The 17,374-nt window shown below is 37.6% G+C and overlaps 1 protein-coding gene across 1 annotated transcript in view; it reads right to left on the bottom strand.

Moving 5' to 3' along the window:
- Positions 1 to 13,914, bottom strand: part of LOC120774337 (acetylcholine receptor subunit alpha-like) — a 168,341-nt gene extending 154,427 nt beyond the window's left edge. Inside the window, exon 1 of the mRNA XM_040103896.1 lies at positions 12,881 to 13,914. Coding sequence (XP_039959830.1) covers positions 12,881 to 12,935 — 55 coding nt within the window. The 5' untranslated portion in view covers positions 12,936 to 13,914. The remainder of the gene's footprint in view (positions 1 to 12,880) is intronic.
- Between the last annotated feature and the right edge of the window lie 3,460 nt (positions 13,915 to 17,374).

The following is a 17,374-nucleotide window of genomic DNA, read 5'->3' as shown; positions in this document are numbered from 1 at the left end:
TATATCTCCTTAGAAGATAAGACGAAAATTAGTCTAGATAAAATCTGAAAAAACGGAAGCGGAAAAAATTGCCTCGGGAGAATTGGCGCTTACGCTTACACATTCTTAGTCAAGATGGCCCGGTCAAAGCGATCACCTTTGCTTTAACTACTTTGCTTTGTGCGGGTTTGCTTTTGTTGTTGCTGTTTGTGTTTTTTGATTCTTTCCTTCCTGTGATTTTTTTTGCTACCAACATTTTTCACGTTTTTCTTATTTATGACGAAGGTTGCGAGCATTGGCACGCGCAGACTAAAAATCTTTACAAATTTGTTTGCTTTCGTACTTGCACACAGACATACCTTTGTATGGATGAATGTGTATACACATTGTGAGATTTATGTTGTGGCACATTGGGTGCGGTAGGTGAAGGTGATATTGGCGCCGCTGTTCGTGTGGGCGAGTGGCGGCGTCGTGTGAATTGTCTCCATGAAATATGCAAAGTGTGAAATGAGAAGAAAGCGTGAAAGAGAGGCGAGAAGGAAGAACGGAAGAAAATATGGTAACATTCGTGGATACAGATGTGTATGCATAACTGTTTACCGGTATTGAAAGCGTGTAGCTTTTGCTGAAGCTGTGAAATTGAGACGGAAATTGTGGCGATTGCATAAAAAAGTCATCCTTTCTTGACATCTGCCACATGCACAATAAATCAAAGGCGTTGAACGTGCGTGCGAAACAGAAGTTAAAAGCCAAATTGGAATTAAGCTACGACAAGCGTCGAGACAGCGTAAACTCAGATTAGACGAGAGATAACGCAAGATAAAAACTATAAAAGGTTATAATGAAATCAGAGCTAGTGGGAATTGAACAGGAATTTATTGCAGGGAATAAAAAACATAAAACTGAAGTAGATTTATTATATGCGGTGGAGAAGTTGTACTGAAGGGACTAAAAAATTAACAGCTCAAAATTTAAAAGAGGTTAGAAAATACGTGGTTGATTAAAGGTTAACAGAGCAAAGGCTGGATAAATAATGAATGCTATGGGACAACATATAGCAGTGAGAGCAAGAAAAACGATAGGGACGCGAACGACGCCATGTGTTTTCCTGCTCTTTTGACATTTCTCTTCAGTAAGGTTTGCCTTTTCATCACTGAAAGATATGCAAATCAACAATTAGTCTAAATTATTAAAATTTCGAACCGAAATTCGAAGTCAGTGATCTCAACTTTAAGAGCGCTACGTCCAATTATGTTATAATCGGCCTGTCAGATTAACAATTGAGAGTCTAGTGGAAAAATTTGAATCCACAGGCACAGTACTAAATGTTACCGTGCCAGTGAGACAAAGAAGTGCCCGTAGAGTCAAAAATATTGCTGCCGCTAGCACATCAATTGAGGAAGACCCAAATCAGTCTCTCACATGTCGTTCTCAAGCACCGGGCATCTCTGTGATGTCGTTGTGGCGAATTTTTCGAAAAAGATCTTTGATCCTTACAAGATCAAATTGACACAAGAACTGAAGCCGCTGGACCACCAGAATTGTCGCATGTTCGTGAATTGGGCTGAGCAACAACTTGAAAATGATCGGGATTTTCATCGCAAAATCATCTTCAGTGCTGAGACTCATTTCTGGCTGAATGATTTCGTCAATAAGTAAAATATGATCAATAAGGTCAGACAAAAATCCACGCATACTCAATCAGTCAGCATTGCATCCCGGTACAATTGGGCTGTACTTTTTGCGTGATGATCAAGACAGGCACGTTACTGTGAATGGGAATCGCTACCGGCCAATGATAACCCAATATTTTTGGCCCGAATTGGTTGATACAGAAAACAAGTGGTTCCAACAGGACGGAGCCACAAGTTACAGAGCGAATGTCACAATCGATTTATTGAAAACCAAGTTTGGTGAACATGTTATCTCACGAAATGGCTCAGTCAATTAGCCGTTTCGGTCGTGCGATGTGACGCCGTTAGACTATTTTCTGTGGGACTACGTCAAGTCTATGGACAATGCCAACAAGCTAGCGACGATTGATGAACTTCGTACGAATATCGAACGTGAATTTGTAACAGTATCGGGCGAGTTATGCTTGGAAACCGTCGAAAATAAGGATCAGCGTCTGAACTTCTGCAAGCTTACCCCTGGTGGCCATGCAAAAGAAATCGAGTTCCATACTAAAACCGTTTTTGTTTTATTAAAAAAAACGCTCTTATTGAAAAATGTATAATGTAGTATGAGCAAAAAGTAATCCCTTTGTTTGTTGTCTCCAACTAAATCAAAACGGTTTCTGCGCTGGTTGTGGCACGATATTGATTGAAAATTTGGTGAAAAACTTACGAAGAATCAATGCAGTTTGCGACGGTGTATTGTCGTGGTGCAAAACCCAAGAGTTATCGGCCCATAATTCCGGCCTACTTTTACGAATAACTTCGCACAAACGACGCGTAACACTCATAGTATTTCTTGTTGACAGTTTGACCGGTTGGAAGGAATTTGCACCACACCTCACTAATTGAAGAAAACTGTCAACATAACCATGATTTTAGACCTGCTTTGACGCGGCTTTATCAATTTTACCTCATCTTTGCCACGATATTCGGCCGATTGATCGTCTGTTTCAGAGTCGTAAGCACAGATCCAAGACTCATCGCCAGTAATAATACGTTTCATAACGTTCTGCTAATCCAAGTCTCTTCGTTTCATGACATCCTGTTAGTCGGAAAGCATTATTCGACGCTATTTCTCGAAAAAATTTTGTGATTTTGGAACCAATCGTGCTTTCACTATTCTTAGGCTCAAATTACCTTTCAAAATGGTTTCCATTGATCCTTTCGATATTCCAACGATGGCAGTAAGCTCCCTAACTCTTAATCGTCGATTCTCAAGTACCAATATATTTAATTTATTGCCCTGTTGATCATCAGTTGAAGTTGATGATTAGTCGTCAACGCGTTCTCGATCCTCTTTGAATAATTTGTACCAATAAAAACACTTGCTCGCGACAAACAATTATCAGCGAAGACCTTTTCCAACATTTTGAACGTTTCGGCACTTGAAATTTAATACCGCACACAAAATTTAATGAAACTTCGCTCATCGTAAAAATTACCGAATGCTAAAAGTATATTAAACACCAGTGATTATTTTGATGTGACATTTGGTACAGAATGGGTTTTCATGGTTTATAACAAAAGTCTTACTACTTTTTACCCATATGTCTCTGACTCTGACTTTCACAGTATTCTATTAGAGCCCAGATGAATAAGGGATTTGCACAGATGCTCACAGTGTCAACTAAAAACCAATAGAAAGCCAATGGTTAGACAACAATTTATAAAAACCGCGTATTCGAAAATACCACTTCATATTCTATTCACAGTACTTAACTAAATAGAATCGTGCGTATTTCAAAGTAGTAATTACCAAGATTTCGGTCGAAAAGTGAGCATATAACAATAGCTTCTTGTCTTGGTCCAGACAAATAAATACTCAAAATTCAACAACGTCTGTGGTTCATTTCTTCGCATCGCATCATTTATAATTTTAAACTAAATAACTTGGAAAGAAAATATACAAACAAATGACTTAAATGAGTACACACACAACAACAATAGAAAAATAGAAAATTTAATGTGGTGATTTAAAACCACCAAGCAGCCATTATCCAAGCTCCGAGTGGGTATACGACGGGGGGGGGGTCGTCGGAGCCTGCAGATTTGCGTTGAATTTCCATTTAATCGAAGACGAAACAAAGTGAAAATAAAAGAGAAAATAGCGATTTGGGAAATGGAAAATCACTGTTGAATAAGATGCTCGAGCTCACGCGTATGTGTGTTCGTAAGTGTGTGCGTGTAAGTGCGTGCAACAACATAGAAAATGGAATCACACAATAATCTAACGCATTACTTATCCGCAGGACCAGCACCGCTGCATTTAGTCCACGGCAGAAAAGGCGCTTATCTGTTTCACAGCTTCGAAGGAAATTTGTAGCGAACAAGCAATGACCAAAATTAACGTATATGCGTGTGTGCGGTAAGCACTTGGGCTTGTCGTGGCTGTAGATAAGCTAGCCAAGCAGTGTGCTAGCATTAAGCAATAAGAACAAAAGCGTAAAGAATAGAAAAATGTCTATAATGTAAGCTAATCTGCAATGCGTTTTATGCGCACACAATCACACTTGTATATTATCTCGACATACTGTATATATATATATACATATATACATATATATAAATACATTAACAATTCCATGTGGTAAAATGTAAGCGAAAGCCCTCCAACTGAAGATTGTGCGGCTAATGTCTGCCCGAGGCTTAGAAACTTACTTACAGCTGTACACCCAATGAAGCAGGAAATAGACAAAAGAAAAAGAACGAAAGCGGAAGAAAGAGTGTGATAGAGAGACAAATACAAATACGTGTGATTGACCCAAAAAGATGCCAATACAAGATTATAATGCTGATGTCGCAGCACTGTGCTGGTATGTGTGCGTGAAAGGCCCAAGAGAAGTTTTGACTTAAGAAAAAATAAAAAAAAAACTTAAACTTCGACTGCTTCGAAGTTGTGTTACCCTTCACAAATAAAGTTTACATAGATGAACTTAATTTGTATGACAGATACATGCTAAATTCGATCTGAATTTTTTCAGAAATTATATTATAATTATAAGCTAACTCAAATGTCGGGAAAATATCTTGCCAAAAATAAAGAATAATCATACAAGCCCTTGACTTAGATCGTTCAGCTTGTATGACAACTATTTGCCATAGTCGACCAATATCGGTGGTTTCGATAAATGAGCAGATTCGTGAGTATAAGAGGACGTGTGCAAAATATCATATCCAAATCACATAAGCTGATTGACTATATACAGACGTATATATAGACAAAACGATATACAAACATAGCTAAATCGAATCAACTCATCACGCTGATCATTTATATACAAGTACATACATATTTCTAGGATCACCTACATTTCTTTCTAGGTGTTACAAACTTCGTGGCAAACTTACATATATACCCTCCTGTTCAGGGTATAAAGCAAGAATGCTTACAATGCGCTCTGATGAAGCCAGCTGTGGCTTTAACCAACTTCGTGTCTTTTATGTTGGCAATGTGCGACACATGCACGTTTATTTCCCGAGGGTGCGGGTTAGGGGACTCACGTGCTTGGCATTGTTTTTCTATAAATTTGTAATGGTTGCGGAGAAAGTGGACTATGATGAGAAGAAGGCAAATAGCGACAAAGGAATTGAAATGAACAATTTTGGACGCTTTTTATATGGACAGCCTTTTGTTGCTGTAATTTATGTATATTACATATGAACGTGGGGATGTAGGTCGCGCATAGAAAAAAATTTCGAGACCAAGTATCTATATTCTAAAATGTCTCATGTTGTGCTAGTTAAGCATTACAGAAAATTTTTTGTAATATACGAGCTAACAGTGGCAGATTCAAATCCTTTGATTATAGTTAGTTTTCGAAGAAAACTGTGGAACTGTTTCCTAAATATTGCTATCTCTTATTAGAAGGCTAAAGGTCTAATTTCTAGAAGAAATTATTATTTGTTAATATTAAAAGAGGGAACATATTCACATAAAAATACACTTTCCGACTTTTAAATCGGTAATGTGATCATATAAGTAATATGCCTAGTTCCTGCAAAAAGTTGTTGTCTGAAGAAATAAATGATGTTAACTTTGAAGAATTTTGATGGACCCAGAATATAGATTCCAGAGAAGTATTAAAGTTCATGTGTTTCCTGAAAGATTTGTGAGACTATCTGTAAAAACTTAATACACTTAGACCAGTTAAGGTGAGGAGAAATTATATGAAATACTAAGATTTCAAAGAGTATCGCAAAATTTTCGGGAAACCTATTCTTAAGCACACTGGAGAATTGTAAGCTGGAATGCGTTAGATGATATCGAACACTGCAGACTTCTACGATTTCTGATAATGCTGCAAACGTATTTATTTTTAAATCAAAAAGCGTGAAAGCCTCACCAAATGGCTTGAAATTTTTACAAAAATAATCATGAGAAGAGATAACACTAAATATACTTCTTAATGAGAAGCGAACAGGCCTTTCACCTTGGCAACTTCTTCGTCAAATTTGTTTCGTCGGACTTCCCAAAGAACATATTTGTTTTTCCGGATTAAAGCTTAAAATTTAGTGTAATTTTACAAAAAATTTAATTAATTTTTTCACTTCATGCTCGCATTTATTAGAATTATTAAAAACTACTGAAAGTGTTATGATTACCCAAAGATAATAGTGTAAATATTTAACAACGGCTTTCTATTCGCCTGTGAAAATTAAATTACCTTTATGGACTCCAATGTGTAATCTTATGAGGGACATCCAATAAAAAATTTAATTTAAATTTTACAGGAAATGTTTTGAAATTTTAGGGATATAACAGGTCAAGTGAAATTTCCGTGGCTTGACACATACATAGATAGCTTTACTAGAATTAATTCCGTATGATTTTTAATTAGCCCTAAGCTTCTTAAGACGCGTGTATAAATTTGACAGCTATTGGAGCCTTAGTTTGTGAATTTTATCATTTTGAGTGAAGCAACTTTTGTTATTGTAAAAAAAAAAGGATTAAAAAAGAATTTCGCGTGTTGATAAATATTGCCTTTTGAGAGGAAAGAATACAGATGAAACAAAAGATTGGCTTGATATAACTAATTTTCGAACACTATTTCAGAAGAATCAACCACTAAGGATTGCTTTGCCAAGTTTAGATATGGGGAAATGATCACCGAAGACAGTGAGCGAAGTGGACCCCGAACAGATTTTGTTATCGACGAAACAAAAAATAATTTTGGATGACCGTGAAATGAAGTTGTTCGAGATAGCAAGCATTTTGAAGATAAAAAATAAACGTGTACATATTGTATTATTCACAAATATTTGGGTATGGGACAACTCTGCGCAAAACGGTTGTTAAACGAGCTCACCTTTGACCGAAAATAATGACGAATTAATGATTCGGAGCAGTGTTTGAAGATGTCCAAGCGAAATTAACCAGAGTTTTTGCGTCGATATGTGATAATATATGAAGCATCACTTCGAAATCCAATCGATAGTCATCCGAATGAACTGCACCCGTTGAACCTGCGCCAAAGTGAGGAAAAACGCAATTGTTGGTTGACAAGCTTTTGGAGTTTGCATTTTGGGATGTGAATAGAATAGTTTTATTGGCTACCTCGAAAAAGGAAGAACCATCAACAGCGACCATCACATAGTGGTATTGAACCGTTTGAAGGACGAAATCCTTGAAAAATGGCCGCATTTGAAGAAAAATGGTACTGTTTCATCAAGACAATGCACCGTGTCATTAGTCAGAGAAAACTATGGCAAAAATCCATGAAGTGGGCTTCGAATTGCTTTTGTATACACGGTATTCTCCAGATCTGATCCCCTGCGACTAATAATCTCAAAAGAATGCTCGTTGGGAAGAATTTTTCGTCGAACGAAGAAGTGATCGCCAAAAACGATGGCTATTTGTCGTTATAGTACCACAAAAATGATATCGAAAAGTTTGATGGTCGCTATAACCAATGTATCACCCTTCAAGGGAACTATGTTGACTAAATAAAAACGAATTTTGCTAAAAAAAATATGTTTTACTATGGTAGGCCAGCAGACTTTGAAAAAAGCGACATTTAACGAAAAATTAGACACTTTTTGGCTTGTCCAAATAACATTTTTCACATAATCAAAAAACTGTAGAGTCATGTACAGAAAACTTTCACAAAATAAATTGCAAATTTCAAGGGATGGGATTTTTCGAGGAATAACTTAAACCATTTCGAGAAATATAGATTTGTGAAAAATGCCAGGAAAGATGAGTGCGCTTATTGAACAGAGCTACTACAGTTTGGAAGAGTATAACTCAAAAAATGTTTTAAGTATTTTTTTTTTAATTTTAGTAATGTTTTTTCTCTTTTTTTTTTAAGGAAATACTATAGAAATATGTTTAACAAGAGTTTTTTGAAATTTTGAAGTGTGCCCCTCTATGAATTAGTAAATCCAGTGGCAGCTATTTTCCGGAAATAAGGGAGGTATAATTACCTACCTCGCATCAAATTCTATATTATTGATACAGACTATGACTTTTGTGTAAGTACCCCAGAAATTGAAACTTTTTACGTTTTAATTATTTTTCTACAATCACTACAATAATATTGCACAGTGTAATTGAGTAGGTGAAAGCGTTAAGAATTTCCGATTATTTATAAACACGCCTTTGCGCATTTTCAGAGATGTAAATAGACATACGCTCGCAAGACCAGACCAGAAAAAATAATCAAAAGCGATTAAGGATGTGAAAAAACAACCTTTACAAAATGCGGCAAAAAAATGAAACAATTACAACAACAACAAATCGCTAACAATTGTATTGGCAATGTGAAAAGGTACACGATTTCTGTCTAATGCCCGTTCTTCAGCAGTCATACGAAGGGTTTGAACAAGGAGCTACGAATAAAGCTCTAAATATATTTATGCGCGTTTGTAGTTAATGCCTGGCAATCCACAGCCTCTCCGTGTTCGCCATTTCATTTATGTGTGTGTGCATCTCTTTGTTTGCCTTAGAAATATATTGAAAGGAAAGCGAAATTATGCTGTGACAATAAAGTAGCAAATGTATGCCTTAAACAACAACAAAGTAGCACACCAGACTAGGCGAAGTAGTTTTCTTTGTTGTTGCTATGCTTTTGTGTGCTACTTTTGTTGCGTGTGTAGGCAATAGAAATGAACACAAGATTAAACTCGATCATTTGACTAAGCACAGCTGGCGTACGCAAACTGTAATTTACTTTTAGCATGCACTGTACGCACACTTCTCATGTTTACATTGAGTTTTATTGAATGTTTGGCTGACTTGAATTTTAAGTGGCGTCTCATGACAACACGCATTTCATTACCTGCCGCACAAATAAACTAATTAAAACAAAGCGATTGGAGGGGAGTTGAGGCTAATCAATGCAGGAAATTCGAAATTCAACAATGAACTTTGGCTGTAACGAAGCTATTACACCCTTCACAACACAACTAAATAAGTTGTCATACAAGAACCTAATTTTGATCGAGCAGTTTGTAAGGCAGCTATATGTAATATTAGTCCGATCTAAACAATATGTTCGCAGATTGTAACGGTGCTTTAGATAATATTCTGTGATGAATTTCTTGAAGGTCCTTTGTCTAATAAAAAAGTTCTTCATATAAGGCATTGAGTTTTATTGGTCAATTTGTATGGCAGCTATATGCTATAGTGGTCCATTATCGGCGGCACCGGCAAATAAGCAGCCTCTTGAGTAGAAAATGATGTGTGCAAGATTTCAGAACTATATTTTAGACAGACAGACTCATAGACACACGGCCAGGGTTAAATATGCTGATTTATATACTATACTATATATTATATACTATATGTATATTTCATAAGGTCCCAAACTTCGTAGCAAACTTAATATGCCTCGTTTGGGGGAACAACAAAGCAATTTTAGGGTAAGAGCAGCGCCGTAAAATCGTGTGAGGCTAATCAGAAGCATAAAATGGAAATGCAACAGCAATACACGGCCAGAATTGGAGGCGTTTGCTGTGGAAGTCGCTACATAACTATTGCGGTCTGTTGAAATCTTTCTGCATTAATTTAATTGTCTGCTTCCTTCTTAGAAATAAATTAAATTAGTCCCGTGAGAGCAAGGCCTCTCCTCTTAGAGTATTAAACAAAAACATATCGTCACACCACAAAAGCAATTAAAATTCTTTCAATAATCAAAATTCCAAACAAATCGCTTGTTAGCCATCGACACCTGTGTATTTTTAATTTAATCTCACTAAGTACTTTAAGAGCGTGAGCACTTTACTCCTCTCTTAGTTAACACTTTTTATGTCATTTTAGTTTTCACCTCATTTACTCAATTAAAATTGTGCAGCAATGAATTGGCAGGGGAAGAAGAAGAATAAAAGTGCAAAGAAAGAAATCAACTCGTTGCTTTCCCTACGTATTGCTGTCATAAAACTGGTTGCCAGCAAATATTGTGGGCAAGTGTGCGCACAACTCTTACAATGTTACTCATACGCCCCGGTGCGCGCTGTGTAAATGTTGTGGCCACACTTTTAACTCTTAAGTGGAAATTGCTAATTAAACGGCAGCAGCGTGTATGTGGGTGACTCATGCGGGACAAGTAGCTGTGCAAAATGTAGCAGAAATTATTTAGAGCAATAATTAGCGGAGCAAAGTGAAATGAGGGTGAAATATTGTATGTGAAGAGGAAAGATGTGTGAAAAGTGACAGTGAAACTATAAAAGTGTAGTGAGTTGGAAAGCACATGGGGCACTAATTTTTATTAAGCAGTAAATGCTGCCTTGTGGCACTGTTCAAGTGCTACTTTATAAATCGGTTGAAACTTTGAGGGGCGGCTGTGGAGAATTGCTTATGCTGCTATGGTGGGGAGATGATCTTGATTTTTTTATCTTCTTAAAGTGGACTAATAAATTAAAATTACTTTACATTAGTTTTGAAACGTTCGGTAGCATCTGTTGTAGTTCCACATGAATAATACCGTGACTAAGAAAACAAAAAGCGAAATAAATATTAACTTCGGTTTCTCCGGAGCAATAATATCCTTCGAAATGCAAAACACCATAAAAGAATTGGATTTCGATCTGAACCAGTTCTAAGATAATGCTGTTGCTTTGGACAATAGTCCTTACAAAATTTTGTGAAGATATTTAGACATATAAGAACAGCTTTCTGTACAAGGACTCGTTTTAATTTGTATGACAGCTATATCCTGTCCTGTTCCAATATAAATGGACAGCGTCTAGGAAAGAAAAGGACTTGTGTAAGATTAAAGAACGATATCTCAAAAACTGAGCGACTAGTTCGGGTATATACAGACAGACGGAGAAACTGACATGCCTTGGATCGTGAGGGGACCGCCGTTGTCAATGCGCAAAAGAATTGCCTACTCAGTCGAAAGTAGCACCTCTTTGCCAGAGTGATTCTGCGTTGGATTTCAACGCAGATATTGTTGTTGCTGTTGATTGAGATTCCAAGACGTAAGAAAAATAATAGAGTCTACAATAGGCCCATCACCTGTCTTCACGCCTTGGTGTTACACAGCGGTAGTCAAGCCAATCTTGCTTTACGTTTCTTTGGTGTGGTGGACCGTGGACTGCAAAATCTCTAATAGAAAACCGTGAAATTAATACAAAAACTCATTGTTCTCTGCATGCCACAACCGCTTAGAACCACTGTAACGCTTGCCTAGCTCAGCCGACCACTAATCGACCTTGAATTAGAAAGATTTGTATCGAAATCAGTTGCAAGATTGGTGGCGTTAGGTGCATTTTCCTCAGGAACCTTCGTGCTTAACTCGATAAGCAAGAGGTCGGTGAAGAAAGTAGACCACATTCAAATATGTGGCCGCTGAACATGCAACATCAAAGCGGACGGGCGAAAAATGGCAGATGAAGTGATCTTCAAGGTGGAAGCCTTTGGTAAGAAAACTGCAGCTGTAGTTAACCACGCACAAACAAAAAAACATGGACATCAAAATATATATCGATAGCCAAGCGGAAATTGAGGCAATGATCTGACATCGAATTAGGTCAGAGAATGTCTATAGAAGCAGACAGGTAGTAGATTTAGTGGCTGCAGAAAGCAACTGCCAAAATACTAGGTTCCAGACCACAAAAGACTGGCTACCGAACCGGTACAAGATATACGGAAGTCACTAGAAATGCTTGCACGGTCTCACACGGTCTCTGCAGGACTGCAGAACGATGGTTGGCCTTGTGCTTCTTTGAAAATACCTAGAACGACACAGTTCGAAGGAAGTCTTACATCAGGGCTACCGAAGATATGCAAGATCTATAATACTCTCTGAAGACAATAAATGATCCGAATAGAAACAAAAATTAAGGAAAAGTTTCACATGTTAGGCCATTCACAATAACAATACTCGGTTGCAAGCGGCATAAGTATTCAAATTCACCCCGTTAGTATTGGCTGGGAACTCATAGGACCATCGCAGAACTTACTTCGCCAGAACTCTTTTTGTATTGCATGATGGAAAATATTTTTAATGAAACTACTTTATACAACGATAAACAGAAATACCGTTCTAAGATGTTTGAAACATCCAAAGGGTAACGTCGGAAACCCAACAAAGTATATTGTTTGATGAAATGACTTCCCAAAGTTTGGCATGGATAATAATCTAAGGCATCGTTAGAATTTTCCAAGAAATTATGCTATGGCCTATAGCTGCCACAAAAAGTGACTTACCGAACAAGGCATCATCCTGAATTTTGGAATAGATTTTTTTCATGCATCGCTACAATTTACGAAGATATTGTTTATATCGGATCACTGCAGCATATAGCTGCCATATAAACTGACCCATCAAAATCAAGAAAAGATCTTTTACACCCTTTTCAGCTGTGGGGAATAGTATTATGACGGCTTAAGGCCTGAAAAAAATTTCGATGAACATATGAATGGAAAAAGTTCCAAATTAAGAAGTCTGAAAGTTCCTCCAGTATAATATGCAATTTATCTCTCCTTTTATGCACATCTATCACTAACTGGACATACTTCATCTTAGTGGCCGGTTTCAACACAATTTTCAACACAAAATGCTGTAGCATACTTTCAGGCCAATGGACATTACCGAATTTGTCCTTCAATTAGAAACAGCTGGCCGACAACATGACAGCTGCAACCTCAAATCAGATTCTCCAGCTCAGTTGAAACAATGTTTGCTTACTGCAGCAAGCTCACACACTTAAACTCGCACGCACACACACACAAAGATACATCACTAAGTTTAAATCGTCTAACTATGGCTACGGGCACTTACTTGTTATAAATGAAAGCACAAGGAACATATCCAACGCCACTTGAAACCACTTCATCTCATTTCCCTCTGCGCTTTGTGGCTGCCTGGGTGCTCCTTGTGCTGCTGCTGTTGCGGCTTCGTGATTGCGGCCCACTTTGCAACGCCCGCTGCTGCTGCTGCTGCTGATATGGCTCTTACGGCTACGTGTATGGCTATGGCTACTTCTCGGCAGCGCACTGTTGCTGCCACTGCGCCTTTGTGCCGCCTTACGCAAGGCACAGATGAGTGAGCTGTTGTTGCAACAAGCAAAGGGTAGAGTGTTCTGTGCGGCAGGCAGGCACTTGCTGACCTAGCCAACAACAATACGGAAGTTGTTTGCGTGCTACACTATTAGCAATGTTGTTGTTGCTGCTGTTGCATTAACTATTGTTTTTGCACTTGTTACGCACTGCCCGTCCGTACGTTTGTTGCTATTTGTTGTTGTTGTTATCGGTGCAACTTTACGTGGTCCTGTTTCCTTGTTGTTATTGTTGCCGTTGTTGCGGTCGTTGGCAGTCGTAATTGGCGTTGCTGTTGCTACTGTTGTATCTGCAACGTTCGTTGTGCTGTTGCCACCGGCTTGCAGTTGATGGCTGCTTCAATTCAAACTTCTTCGGCCTTTGTTGTTGTTGTCGGCTGTCGGCTGGCCCGTTGTCTGCCGGATTGTTATCTGCGGCAGCAAATGTGTCTGTTGTTGCTCGGGTGGCGTTTGAGGCTTCTGCTGTTGCTGATGTTGTTGTTTTTGTTGTTGCTGTTGCCGCAAAAGCTTTTGCTATGCTGCCGGGGCTTGTTTCGTTTGCTACGCTTGCGACTTTGTTTGCCGCGTGTATGTTGCAATGTTGCAAGTATGTGTTGTCCTATATGCCACTTGCGCGGTGTTGCCACCGAATTGTGTGTGGCTATTGGCGGTGAGCGTAGGCTGCTTAACACTTTAACTCCGCTTGCTATTTTTGCAATGTTTATTGTTGTTGTTGTTGCTATTGCTCGCACATATGTTGCTGTTGTAGTTGTTGTTGTTGCATGCGCGGATTTATGCATTTGTATGTGAAATTATTGGCGTTTAAGGATGTGTGTGTGCGTGGGAAATGTTGATATAACAGTAATTTCTTTGTAACGGTATTACCTTTTTGTCAATCTGTCATTTATTTGCTCCCTCGTACCCCTGGCGCTGTCAAGGAGTGGACGATTGTTTATATGTCTTCTCTATATCAACTATTTAATGGTGTTGTTATTATTGTTATTGTTGCTAGTTTATATAATTATTTGCTTGCAGTGTTGGTTGCAGTTGCTGTTGTGGCATTCTTAAGTTCTCCGGAGGATTAAGTGGCAGCACAGTTACACATACATACACACACATTTATATTCACATAGACTCAACTAATTATCTTAACAGATTATTTTCTTCTACTTAGTTATATATCTAGGTATATATTATTTCTTGCAATTTCGCTTATGCTTAGTTTCTTCGCTTTTACTGTTATTATTTTGTTTTTATGTCAGCATTTTTGCGGTTTTACGCTTGTTTAATTAATTAAAGAAATTCGCAATTTATTCTCGTTGGCAGTTTGCGTTTAATTTGTTGTTGCAATTTCAGATAAACCTCTTTGCGATTGTTGCTGTTGCTTTCACGGCTTCAATCTGCAATGAAAAATGAAATAAGACCATCAATTGATGTCATATGCTCGATAAAGAAGAAAATAAACGATTTTGCTATCTTAATGGGATAATTGGGGTCTAAATTTTTTTATAGTATAGCAGGTATGGAAATGCTTCGGGTGTAACCCAACATTTTATACTCTCACAAGTATCAAAGGTGGGGAAATACTTTTAGTTGTTAGCAATTTATACTAAGGAATGTTACGAAAGAATTAAAAATTAATTATTAGACGAAATCGTGAATAAATCGCAATCATGTCCATATCTTGTTAACTAATATTATTGGTCATATATTCACTTAAGTAGTTTCATTACTACATTTCATTTTATATCTCAATTTTTAATAATGGGTTCAAGCCAGTTGACTTATATGAGAAATATCTGATTTGTTCAGAATACATCGCGAATTTTATATTTCTTAAGAAATTTTTTATTTATTCATGAAAACAAGGTGCGTTGTTCCAAAGTAAACAGGACTTTTTGAATCTAGCGCCCCCTGGTGGTGACATCTTTAAGTTGGAATTTGCTATATTTATTGATTGTTCAGTGAGAATGCATGACATTTCATTAATTGGTAGTGAAGTTATTGCATTTTAAGTGTCAGTATGTTTGTGTTATCGGTGCGAAAATGTGCTGCGAATAAAGAGCTAACATTAAATTTTGTTTTAAAATTGGAAAAACTTTTACCGAAACGTTTCAATTGATGAAAAAAGTTTATGGCGATTTATCGCATTTTAACCAGACATTTGGGCATACGAAAGGTGTGTGCACGGTTTGTTCCGGACAAATTGACTGACGACCAAAAATTGCTCAGAATTCGACATTCGAAGGACATCATTAAAGAAGTTTATTTGGCCAAAAATCAGATTTAACCATTAACCACTCCCCGTATTCACCTAATATGGCACCGTGCGACTTCTTCCTTTTCGGAAAAATGCATTTTCCTATGAAAGGAAAGTATTATGCAGACGTAGAGGCCATTGAGAAGGCTTGCAAAGGCATACTGGCCGCCATACCGGCCAACGAGCTAAAATACTCGTTCGACATGCTTTTGGACTGTGCAAAAAGCTGTATTGAAACAGAAGGAGACTATTTTGAATAAAATGATTTGTTCTGTTTTTTTTAAGTCCTGTTTACTTTGTAAAGCACCTTTCATAATAATTTGTCCCCTTTAAAGCTTCGAAGTAATCACCCTCAGATAATATTTATTTCTGCCTTAGTTTAATATTATGTCGTAGAGCCAGAGGACCAATTTCGGCGAGAGACCCCACCTTTTGCCAATGGCACCTCTATGGCTTGTGTTCTTCATTTTTTTCGAATGATTAAAATCATCTGCCGATTGCGATATTATCAAAGGACACAACCTAATTTATAGGCTGGACAACAACCCCCACCAGTTGCATTCCAGCCTCAACTCATTTTTCACTCGATTAAGCATTAACGTAGTAAAGTAAAATTTTTAGTTTGAATGGCAAACCGATCTAAATTAGCGCTTTAATCGAGCAAAGCACTGTTAGTTGATCAATTAACTCCTGCGAAAAGACTTTTAAATATTGACCCCTTTATATTAAAAAGCCCACAGGAAGTTTTAAATGATTTATAATAGCTCAGGAAATATTGACACAATTTATCAATTTTAAGCGCAAGGGCAAATTATTTTCATTTGAATATTCTTTCAATACTACTTACTGCATCTCACAGATTGACCTATATTGTAGGTAAAACAACAACCATAGGCACTGAGCTCCACATATTCGACAAACAGGGCGTGAAAAGTTTTGGTTAAATTTTGACAATTTTTCTACTTGAGAAGGAATACCTTGAGTTCCAGAAAAGTGTCAGCAAATTGTGTTCAACGATGATGCCCATTCCTAGCTTAATCGGTACGTAAACAAGCAAAATTGCCGCATTTAGGACGAAAAGCAATCTGAAGGTATTCAAGAGCTGCTATTTCATTAAGAAAAAACAATGGTTTTATGTGGTGGGTGGCCGTTAGAATCATCAATCCATATTTATTCAAAAATGATGCCAGTGACGTAGCCGTCAATGGCGATTTGTGAACCTAAATTGAAAAACTTTTCATGTTGTATGTGGAGAGATTTTCTGAAGAATAATATATTCAATAAGAAGATATGTACGATTTTATTTTTGGTGACTCTTTTAAAAAGCGGTTTAAAACTTTTTTCCAGAAACGAAAATATAATATGCATAATCTAATTGGATTGGTTTTATTCCGAGTCTTCAAATTAAGAGTATAACATTGATTCATATTTTGATTAAAAATATTGATATTGAAGACGTCGTTCCAATCGCCTGTATATATGCTTATATACATATTTTGCAAATCACGAACGTGTTTCAAATTATGAGCTTGGCGAAATTTCGCGAAATAATGGTGAAAGCGTGGCGCAAGCGTAATCCGATTGCAATACCACTCAAATGTCACAAACATAGAGAAGACGTAATCGCGTGATAACACCACAGTAACGCGCGACACGCGGCACATATGTATATAAACGCACACAGTTACAGCAATTAACTTGCGTGCCACGCACTTCCTGTCACTGCTGCCTGAGCAAGGATAACAATTACCCATCTTCTGGAGGTAAGGACCATATCATTTGTGGTCGTAAAAGGACGAGTGGAGAGGCTAGGGGTTAGAGACACGATGAAACGCCCGACACGCACAACAATTTACAATTTTAATTTGCGCTGCAATTAATCATCGCTGGTGCGATAACTGATGGCGCTCGCATGGCCAACTGGTGGTCGGTAGGGTATGGAAAAGGGTTGGCTGAAAAACTAACTGAACGATTTTTA

Source organism: Bactrocera tryoni, chromosome 4 (genome assembly GCF_016617805.1).
Source record: "Bactrocera tryoni isolate S06 chromosome 4, CSIRO_BtryS06_freeze2, whole genome shotgun sequence".
NCBI classification, from domain to species: domain Eukaryota; kingdom Metazoa; phylum Arthropoda; class Insecta; order Diptera; family Tephritidae; genus Bactrocera; species Bactrocera tryoni.
The sequence above is the reverse complement of the archived record's forward strand: the minus strand, read 5'-3'. Positions and strand labels throughout refer to the sequence as shown.